The 11,714-nt window shown below is 35.6% G+C and overlaps 1 protein-coding gene across 5 annotated transcripts; it reads right to left on the reverse strand.

The window, feature by feature from the left end:
* Positions 1-3,806: 3,806 nt before the first annotated feature.
* On the reverse strand, positions 3,807-8,882 carry LOC108675000 (zinc finger X-chromosomal protein-like). 5 transcript variants are annotated; one of them, XM_047882645.1, is made up of 6 exons: positions 8,654-8,882; positions 7,617-7,738; positions 7,160-7,270; positions 5,903-6,371; positions 5,769-5,828; positions 3,807-5,681 (listed from the first exon to the last, which is right to left on the reverse strand). In XM_047882645.1, exons 1-6 carry the CDS (start codon positions 8,781-8,783, stop codon positions 5,617-5,619), a joined length of 957 nt encoding a protein of 318 aa, XP_047738601.1. In that variant the 5' UTR covers positions 8,784-8,882; the 3' UTR covers positions 3,807-5,616. The 5 variants fall into 5 exon arrangements, with proteins under 5 accessions (XP_047738601.1, XP_047738599.1, XP_047738600.1 ...); XM_047882643.1 differs by having other exon boundaries at positions 3,807-5,828; positions 7,617-7,696; XM_047882644.1 differs by having other exon boundaries at positions 3,807-5,828; positions 5,990-6,371.
* Positions 8,883-11,714: the final 2,832 nt, after the last annotated feature.

The raw sequence follows: 11,714 nt of genomic DNA on the forward strand, positions 1-11,714 counted from the left end.
CTTGTCACCCATAGAGAGATTGTGATGCATGCTTGTCACCCATAGAGAATATTGTCACTCTCTGGATGATTCTATTGCTTTGGGTTATGATGCCGCTGCAAAATGTCTAAATATGATGTATTTATATGATATAAATGCTACTATTGAAACTGAAAATTTTCAGAATACATATAGTCCCAAGAGTCTCGAAAAACCAAATAAAAAAAGCAAAACCTAAATTTTGGAATCACAGTAGAGTCTTACTTGACTTCTCTGTTGAAGTCTGCCTCGTTGACCATCACACAGTTGGTGAGGGCGAGGCCCTCATTGGGACACTTGGCCACCCTCATGTTACCGGGGGTTGTAAACACTATTTTATAGCAGAACCTTCATGTAGACATGTTATTCATTCTAATTTCACTTATTTTCATAGTTATTGAGACGGCAAATAGAACATTAATTTAACTTTGTGTTAGTTACTATGCTTTTCCATTCTTTTACTGTTTTACAGAATTGTATGCAAAGTTTTAGGAATTATTATAAAGTGAAGCCAAATGCCAGTAAATGAGCAGTAATTGAGCAAGGCACTGGGTACTTCTGCTGCAATACAACAGCAATCATAACCTGTCCATGTTCAAAACTCTCTATTTCCTATCTATTCATGTTTCTTCACAGTCCACGTAATAATCAATGTAACCCTTTGTTTCAAATTTCTTCAGTAAAAATCAGAAAACACCAACTTTAATTCCCCATTATTTCAAGTACCGGTAGTTGCAATAGGCAAGTACAAGCTGATGACTAGTTCATCACACCTGCATAAAAATAGGCAAACTGCAACAATGATCTAAAAAAGGCAAGCATAAATTATAATCATAACAGTAGGAAATGAATTTTTTCACCAAATGAAATTGCCGTCTGTGAATTGAAACCCAAAAAGAGTACAAGTGGATGATGCATTGCACTTTTTTCCTAATCACTGCAGCTAAGTCTAGGTCCATAAGCCTGCTTGCCACATCTATGAGAGCCTTAAATTTTCCAGTCTATCTGCATACCAATGAGCAACCTAGCATAGGTCTTTTCAAATGCATCGAAATCAACAAAATTATGTACCAAAAATCTCTCCAATTGTATGGCTAAGGCTCTAGCTAGAAAGAAAGGTCCCGGTAACTACAAGCTTCAATGATCATACAGTAAGGAGAATTAAAGCAATGTTAGTCATGTGTCATAGAAGGCAGATAGTCTACCAATACTGCACACTGGAACCACGAATCATTGATCATAATAAAATGAGCCATCATCAATGATTTATAGCTAAATGTTTAAAAAATTAGTTAAGTATTTACAGTTTAATGAATGACAAAATTAAAATGATGCAAATAAATTCAGCATATTGGCCCAAAAGACAGTACTCATTGACGCAAAGTAAAACAAAGAATTTCCATGCATATTTTCGAAACAAAGTGGAAGACTTGGACACTGCTGACCAAGATTAAACTCTTACACGCTTGGCAAGCTCAGCTACAGAGAATGCAATGATGCATCACTGCACTCTGTAGCAAAAATCTTATTCCTGCAATCATTCTAGATGTCAGGTTTAGGCTGAACTATTGAACACATTTCCAACTGCCCCAAGTTAGTGACCATCAAGAAACGAATTTATGACATTTTTGGCAATAGGGGCAGTAAAATAATTAGTTTATTATGAAATCAAAGAGACTAAAGGATTTCTAATATTTCCAACACTTATTAATGCTCATTACAAGCAAGTCGTATGGTTTCCAAGGCAACTTTACCACATCAACTGCATAAGCGAAATTGAATACAAATGTAAGAATATGAGCTAGGAATGTTGGGGTCCTCTTACAGTTCACTCAACCATTTAGCGGGCAAGTTGACTACCGGGTGACTACCAAACTATAATTCACATTGGTGACCAAGCGGGTGACCAAATTCAAGGTAAGAAATAATATTAAAAATATTCCAAGCTCTCACCCCCTAAAAGTTTTACTTTTGACCAAAACTTTAAGCAAACAAAATTTGAATGATATTTCAATATTTACTGGCTGCACAAGAACTTTATTTATCTATTTATAATGCCCAGTTGATATTTTTTATGACAATATTTTATCTTTATGTTGAATGATGCTAGAGTGTAAATTTTTACATATTTACATGAAATTAACAGTTTAATTACATATTCTTTGCTGACAATGTTTTGTTAAAATTTATTTCCTGCCAGACTATTTGTTTGACCAGAAATTATACCGTCACGTAGTGCAGCACAGGCTTCCACAAGACCGCAGGTGAGGCTACAATGCTTTGCTCCAATCTTGTTCATAATTTGTACTACAGGAATAAATGAAACAATATCATATTCCTTGTTTTATGTAAGGGTAGAGCATATCAGTGAAATTAATTATAGAATAACATTATATTAACACCTGACTTCAAAAAATTAAGAGACCATAGATGCCTTTATGCCAGTTTGAACATTCATTAAATGATCCCATGTTTGTTCCACACAGCTAACTGAAGATAGCTGCATAATGCAGAACTCAATTCCATCCACTAGTGCCATCACACACACTCGTGGCACTTGGCTGATTGGAGGCACATATGAAAGTATCACAAGGTTCAAGCTACCATCAAATTGACAGGTTCTGAGCAGATTTTTTACCTACACACACTAGACAAGAGAACTACTCAAGAAAGTGCTGCACCTACTGTTCAAGAATTAATAACTTTTTAGGCAAAAACCAGAATTCCCACTTGACAACTGTATCATAGCATCAACAAGATGAAAGAGCAGCAAAAGCAATGGCAGAGTCTCTAAAAAGCAGTCAGTAGACAGACAAAAACTAAACAGCTGGAAGAGAATAAATTTAGCTCATAACTTGATGACCGCTTTGCTGTTGTAAATTCAGATGCATTAATAAATTTAATCAAGATTCCAAATGACCAAAATTTCTCACTTGCAGAAAGAGAGAAAGGAAGGCTTTATGTTTGGGTGAAATTGATATGGTGCTTCATGGTATGGAAAAAAGATGATATGGAAAAGATGACAGAGACCAGGAAGCAGGAAAAAGAATGTGAAGATGAGTGGAAGTCACAAACAGCCGCACATGGAGTTATTGAGAAGGGTCTCATCTCTGACAGCACTAACAGCAGTACAGAAGATGAGCTCAACCCTGCCTTGGGAAGTCATACTATAGAGACAATAAAAATAAAGAGATCAGCCAACATCACCACCACTGATGTTGCTTCACTTGAGATGACTTCAAGGAATTACTGCAGTAGGCTCTGATATTTCTTGGTAATGAGCCAAATGATGTTCACATTAATGCTCCGGGTGCCCATCACAGAGCCTGCTGGTATGATAAATAATGGGATTCACAATTTCATCTCACTTCCCTTCGAAACTTTACTGTCTTTAACTATCAACTAATTATTCATTTAATAATGTAATTAAGATGGCAATGAATTTTGATTTTCTATTACCAACAATTTTCATCTGTGAATATTTTACATATTAAATTTTTCCATAAATACTCTAATCCCAGGTCCAGTTCTGCACAGCTGCTTGACTCTTAAAGGACAATGGAAAATTATGGCTGCTTGCTGACCCCATCAATATCTGGACGGCTGGTCTATGGCATGGCTGAGTCATGAGTCTTGTGATTATATGGCATGGCTGAGTCATGAGTCTTGTACTTGCAGAAGTAATTTGAAGAATAGGTACTAATTAACTTGAGACTAGTAAAGCAGGTAAGAAGGGTGTAACCAGTAAAAAATAATACAATAACACATCCTGTTGGTTCTTTATTTGTTTTAACAATATTTATAGTACATTTTAATAGCATTATTCTCTATGAAACAATATAAGTAACAACTTACAACATTCATATTAATAATAACTCAAGATCAATCATATTCAAGATTCCAATAGGTAATGTGATGCATGAGCCAACATCCAAAATGAAATGATAGTAAATTTTGTGATTTCAAAGCCAAAGCTCATATTTTGCAGGAGCATTACTGCAGGCACTGCTAATTATATTCAACAAAAAATGTTAGCATTAGGAAAGAACTTGTAGAAGTTGGACCAATGAAGTGCTTGCCATTTGCTAAGACAAGCCAGCACGTGGAGAAGAGTGGTTATCTATATTATATTATCTTATCTATCTACATTTAAGATGACATTCCCTCACATTCATTCACGTGACTGTTGAGTGTTACTCTATGTGGCATCTTCACAGATGTAAAAAAATACAATCTGCTGATAGCAATCAATGCAGCTGCATAACTGTCATAAAATGTAATACAATTATTGAGAAATACATATAGCATTGCTCAAGGAAGATCAGCAAAGCTACCGAGCAGTACAAACTGTCATTAGAGCTTCCTGGTCAAACATGTTGGGTTCATGGATACAATATAAGAAAATAAGCACAGCCTTAAAAGCTTTGAATAAACTTATCCTGTCAGGAAAATAATGAAAAGTAATATATAAAGTAAATTGACTTCTCCTTTCAATAGGTTTTAGTGAACTCCTCCACCCTTACACACATAGGTTGATGCCCAATCTGTTGTCAATAGAGATGACTAACACCAGCTCTCAGACCTTGAAGAGTTATTAGTACAAAAAATCTTATATAGCCCTCCATTGTTCAGTTAAGAAAAAATCGACTCCTAAAGTAAATGCTGTCTAAATCTTAGGATGTGGTGATTAATGTTACAATTCAAATATGCAAGCTAGAAATAAACATATAGAGAGATTTCACAAACCTACCTTATATACGAGCTCGTGAACGTTATTTTCAATCTAGCAAATTGAACTAAGTAGTCTCAAGATTGAAGCCACTATCACTGCCACTAACAAGCTCATCACTGGAAAGACCCTTTGGCCAACACTCATTTATCCACTCAAACTAAAATACCTAATAATTGGTCAACTATATGAGCAATAAAATTCATATGCATAACTAACAGCATTACCAATCAGATGAAGTTTATATGCAGTCGGAGCCCCAAATGAGAAGACAGGCCAGATTACACAGCATCAAAACCTCGTTGAATCCTTGACATGGAAGGTGCATGGTTAGGGAGTCTCATTCAAATTTGATTGTGGCATAATAACCAAACACAATATATACTACTTCCACAAAACAACTGCCATAAATCTGCACACATTTCATCTGACATTTACCCGCTGCAACCTATACAAACAACCGAATTTTATCACCAAACACCCTCAACAAAATTTAGTTTGGATTGTCAGCAAACATAGTAGCACTACTTGTACTAATGGATTTTTCATAATCCAGAACATGATTGGATTTCAGGTGCCTTGTTAGAGACCATTTCTTACCAGCAACATAATCACTAAACTCACATGGAAATCCTTTCCCTAATCCAGGTTTAGAAAACATGTGGCTACCAAAAGCATCTTTACTACAGTTGACATAATCACACTGCTTGCATTGAAAACCTTTACCCAACCCGTGCTTAGAAAACACGTGCTCATTTAAATGACATTCATCACGTTTAGAATAATCACATAACTTGCATTTCGAGACTCCCAAACCATGCTTTGAAGAATGGTGCTTGCTGAGAAGAACTTTTCAATTAGTAGCATAATCACGCAACTTGCATTTGAATCTTGCCCCCTAAACCATGTTTAGAAAACATGTGTTTTTTGAGACGTTCTTGTCTGCCAGTTTCATAATCACACAACTTGCATTTGAATCCTTCCCCCAAGCTATGTTTAGAAAAAATGTGTTTTTTGAGATGTTCTTGTCTGCCAGTTTCATAATCACACAACTTGCATTTGAATCCTTCCCCCAAGCCATGTTTANTTTGAGATGTTCTTGTCTGCCAGTTTCATAATCACACAACTTGCATTTGAATCCTTCTCCTAAACCATGTTTAGAAAACAAGTGTTTTTTGAGAAGTTCTTGCAGGCCAGTTTCATAATCACACAACTTGCATTTGAATCCTTCCCCCAAACCATGTTTAGAAAACAAATGCCTTTGGAGATATTTTTTTACAGATGCAACATAGTCGCATAATCCACATTTTAATTTAGTTTCAAAATTATGTTCATCGATTTGATGGGCATTTGAAAGAACTTTGGAATGTAATGAATCAGTGGATGAGGAAACTTTGTGCAATTTCTTTGTTAATCTTGCATGGTCATTGTTGGTCAAGTTGTGTTCCAAAGACTTGAACTCAGATGCAGGCTGATCAAAAAGAACTTCTTGGACTGCACCTGCACTATTGGGTCCCAAATAAATGTTTTTCTCAGAAGCAGACATCTCTTTTCCCTTGGTTTCAGGATAAACACTCATCCATTCATCCTGCCCAATGTTGCCCTGGGCATTGCATGGGCTATCCTGAGGAAAGAAGACATATTCTTGCATGTAATTTCCCATATAAGGCAATGAAAATAAAATTGATGCAGTGTTCAAATAAATTCTAGAATTATATAATCATTATTATCTTTTGCATGCAAGCTTTTGTGTGGGCTAAATTCATGGAAAGCAGGAATTAAATTAACTTATATTAATACAATCAATAAAATTAAATATATACCAAATGAATGGAAAATCATTTTGGCAATTGAAATAGGAAGGTCATCTGAGCATGGAACTTCTATCAATACAAGCACATTAAAAAGCCTCATTTTGTTTCAGATGTTCATTCTGGGTGTGTGATCCAAGGATTATATATAGATTTTTTGTAAAAAACACAGACAAAATGCACTAGACAATATTTTCAAATAAATGTGCATTCATGTAAATTTTCAATAGAAATTCAACCCCAATATCAGAACCCAGAAGAACAAAACAGAAAGAAATAAGATACAGGGTGAAGGGAACGTCATTGCAACACGCATAGCAGGGTAGATTTATTGCTGCAGAAGTCTTGATCGTTTCTAGCCTGTGATAGAATATTTGTGAAAGACTTAAGATTCAACAGGCAGATATTCTATCAGAAAATGAGTCAAGAACCTTGGATGGGAGAACATAAAAATTAAAAATATAAATTGATCTACAAATGAGAAATGTATCAAAAATAGGAGCTGAAGAGAGACGAGATGTTCACAGTATAGCCAATGCAGACAGATCAACATTTCAATTCCTCAGAAGTTCATTTTTAGTCAGAAACCAGCTCTACTAACCTGCATATGAGGCACGGCAGCAGTGTACTGTGAGGTGCTGGTGCAGGCCTCATGAGCCTCAACTTGAAACTCTTTCTTGCATGGCTTGCAAGATGAGGGAAGTGGAGTTTGCTGGTCAATACATCATGAGCAGGAACATTAGTTACCATGCATGGATTCGGTCTAACTCAAATAGGATTATACCAAAGATAATATATAAAAATATTCAATTCAAGAAGACAGAATAACACAATGTGAATCAAATACCTCAATTTAATTACATTTAAAAGCAATTCATGAATTAAGTTACGTAGGTTAAAAAATTCCTTATAAGATTGTTCATAAGCTTTTTTGCTCTGTAAGCTTTTGCTTACTCTAAAAATATGATACATCTAAATTCTGATCAAGTTAATAATTTAGCACATTCATGCAGGATTGAGTTAAAGTACAAGCCAACGGATCATGTTAAAAATATCACCTCATATTCTTCACTGCAAAGTGGTTCTTCCTTCACAGTTATGTCCTCTCCTTCATCTTCAGGCTCCTCTTTGATGTAAACTGTCATGTCAGAGGGTGGAGATGAGCTGCTGCCCTCCATTACTGTATGTAATATACAGCAATTATTATTAGCATGATGATACTTGCAGCTAAGAATATCAACATAATACTGGGCTCAAGCCATCTTTAGTGCCTCCTCAACTCATTAGCAGGCAAGTTACTCTTATATGCTCACTTGAACTTGCCTCCCAAAAGGTCCCACTGCAGCCTCCAGTTTGTGGCAATGTCAGGCTGAATCAATGTTGAAACAATGCACTTTGTGACATTAACATCCAATTGATTATTAGTTCAGAATAAAAAGTAAATCAACATCATTTTTTCAATGTTGCATAAATTCGGTGCCTGAATACTGTGACATTCATGATGCAACATGTTAACCTGACACATAACTTTTATAAGTGCGCTTTTAATGCTGGAATTCAACTAGATTTCAACATTGAAACAACATCGAAATGTACAACGTTGAAAAAATTATGTTGATCAACTTTTTATTCTGGATTAACATTTGACGTTATTTCAACATTCAGAGTATGCTGATTCAACATTGATTCAACCTGACATTGCCTGATGGGACATCACCAATTATCTGCCCAACATTCCACTCCATTCATAGCATCACCCCTACCATGCCCAAGATTTAAAATATGTGCATTTAAATTAGCATTTAGACTTGGACAATGAGATTGATGATTTTTTAACATTTTCAAAAGATGGAAATAGTATTCATATTTTCATGCTTGCCCACAAAAAAGTTAATGATATGAATGTAATTATCCTTATAATGTGTAGGAAAAACATTTGACAGTTGCAAGTTGTCATCACCAACTTTCTTTCCAAACTGCCAAAGGATTTGGTTCAACAATGATATGATCAATAAAATCATGAATGTCAATGAAGTACAACATCTTCCAAATTCACAAATAAAATAGACTTGCAAGCACTAGTTGTGAAGCATACCTTCAGGCTCGAGTTTGCACACGTCAGTTGCTGCTTGAATGAGGCTCTGCTCAGGGCAGCAGCCACTCCTGACTGCAGCATCTGAGAGCTGGTGCAGAACAACTCTGCACTCTTTTATACTGTACGCCATGAGATTAATGTGGGGTATATAAGTTTAAGGTTTCCTGAGACACCCTGGAAGTAATAAAATATCCAGCGATAACCAACTTAAACCAAGTAGGAAGAGTATCTGTAAGCAATGCAAAATTAAATAAGTTGCAGTGAATAAATTGTTTCCTAAAATTCAACTGTCAATGACATATAACTTGCCATTAAGCTAATGCTGTAACATGGTGGAAATTGAGGTTTGGAGGTACCTTTAGGTCTTACTAGATCTGTCATAGGTCATACCAATAATTGTGTATGACAACCAGCACTGCTTTACACACTAGTATTGTATTTGTAATTTTGTTACATATAGTATGACACCAGCACTTCCATTCTTGCACAGAGGTAAGCACAACTCAAAACAATGAGTTTTTCACTAAATTGCTAGTGGTGTCATTTTACTCCCAAACAAATTAGTGTTCCACAAGTAGGACGATTTAGTTCTCAGCTATGCTCAGCCAAACCTGAACAACAAGAACATGGATATTCCTTGTAAGCCAGCAATTCATGTCTGGAAATTTAATCCTGATGGGATGCAAATCGGAAATCAATTGTTTTAAATTAATTTTCAGATCAAAAAACAATAAAGTTTACAAACTATAATTTACTTTCTGTTGACTACTGATGTACTTTTATTCCAGATTGCCAGAGCTGGAAGTTGAAACGAATAAGTTTAGGCCTGCCGTCTGGTGTCTGCCTATACACTGGAATGATTCTAAACAGTAAACAATTCATCTTTGTTTTTATAATATTCCAACAAATGAGCTAGATAATGATGATGTTTTTCCCTGAAGAACTACAAGTACAATTTGCTAAAAACTTATAAATTCCAAGAAAATTTGCCTTCATATTTGTCTTATGCAAATGTAATTAATTCCTTTATGTAGAACTATTATGATTGGAAGAGCAATTTTGCTAAAATGTAAATACTAGAACCAACTTAAACCAAGTAGGAAGAGTATCTGTAAGCAATGCAAAATTAAATAAGTTGCAGTGAATAAATTGTTTCCTAAAATTCAACTGTCAATGACATATAACTTGCCATTAAGCTAATGCTGTAACATGGTGGAAATTGAGGTTTGGAGGTACCTTTAGGTCTTACTAGATCTGTCATAGGTCATACCAATAATTGTGTATGACAAACAGCACTGCTTTACACACTAGTATTGCATTTGTAATTTTGTTACATATAGTATGACACCAGCACTTTCATTCTTGCACAGAGGTAAGCACAACTCAAAGTAATGAGTTCTTCACTAAATTGCTAGTTGTGTCATTTTACTCCCAAACAAATTATGTTCCACAAGTAGGACGATTTAGTTCTCAGCTAAGCTCAGCCAAACCTGAACAACAAAAACATAGATATTCCTTGTAAGCCAGCAATTCATGTCTGGAAATTTAATCCTGATGGAATGCAAATCAGAAATCAATTGTTTTAAATTATTTTTCAGATCACAAAACAATAAAGTTTACAAACTATAATTTATTTTCTGTTGACTACTAATGTACTTTTATTCCAGATTGCCAGAGCTGGAAGTTGGAACAAATAAGTTCATGCCTGCCATCTGGTGTCTGCCAATACACTTGAATGATTCTAAACAGTAAACAATTCATCTTTGTTTTTATAATATTCCAATAAATGAGCTAGATATGATGATGTTTTTCCTTGAAGAACTACAAGTACAATTTGCTAAAAACTTATAAATTCCAAGAAAATTTGCCTTCATATTTGTCTTATGCGAATGTAATTAATTCCTATATGTAGAACTATTATAATTGGAAGAGTAATTTTGCTAAAATGTAAATACTAGCTTCTGACCTTCAACAGCTGGGCCTTGAGTAGAAAATTCTTTATAAGGCTGCTATGATGAACATACCATAAAAAAGTTTGGTGCGTAGTGAAAATTTTTTGCCATTAATTTCATTGATTGAACAAATAGATGAATAATTGGTACCTAATGGAAAATATTTTGTGGGAACAGACTGTGTTAGTACCACAATCACAAGTAAAAATTTGGTGTCATGACTCATAATGAATGATAACTTGTCATGATGATGATGTTTGAATGATGGCATTCAGATGAATGATAAATTGTCATGATGATGATGTCTCTTTTCAGGTGTCATAAACTACCCCAATCAGGGGTATTTAGGCATTGTCACACCTGGACATGGCAATTTTAAAGTTTCTTTTCAAGTTTTCTTAGTCATCTCTGATTTCTATCATTTCAAGTGCAGTCAACTTACCAGGGCTTTAGCTTCACAAAGTCCCCATTTGGCCGGTACTTGTGATAAAGGTGATTACGGTCTTGATCACAAGGTGCTGTTCCTGTTTTGTAAGGTCGCTCCCTCCCAGCAAGGTTTGCACCGTCAGAGTCTGCATGCCAATATTCCATTAAGTCCTTCTCATAAGTTGACGAGCATTATTATATTGGGTGCATTCAAGTAGAAAGTGGTCAATGGTTTCATCAACATTGCAAGTGTTGCACAGTCGAGAGTCAATAATTGAAAATCGGTGCAGGTAGGCATTTACCCCAGAACATCCAAAATGAAGGAGGGCCAACACACTGGATGCTATACAAGTTTACTAGATTTTGCATGCAGCCATGGCACCAGCTATCCACCAACTCATTCCCATGTATCCCAGCACGGGCTTTTAGCCTTTTACCCATTGTAATACCAGTTGTCTTCCATGGTTGAGGGTCCAAATAAGTCTATGGATTAGCAGGACCAGTAACAGTAAAAAGCACTTCATAATACCACTACGTGGTGAGCACAGAAGCAAGCATGGAAAACATCTACATTAAGGGCCACAACTAAAGCTTTCCCGCCATTTCCAGAACTTTCAGATTTCCACCAGCTGAATTACTTCCTATCTAATTGTTAACGATATTGCATGATCAGGCCGCAAGAT

Source organism: Hyalella azteca, unplaced genomic scaffold (assembly GCF_000764305.2).
Source record: "Hyalella azteca isolate HAZT.00-mixed unplaced genomic scaffold, Hazt_2.0.2 contig10953, whole genome shotgun sequence".
NCBI lineage: Eukaryota > Metazoa > Arthropoda > Malacostraca > Amphipoda > Hyalellidae > Hyalella > Hyalella azteca.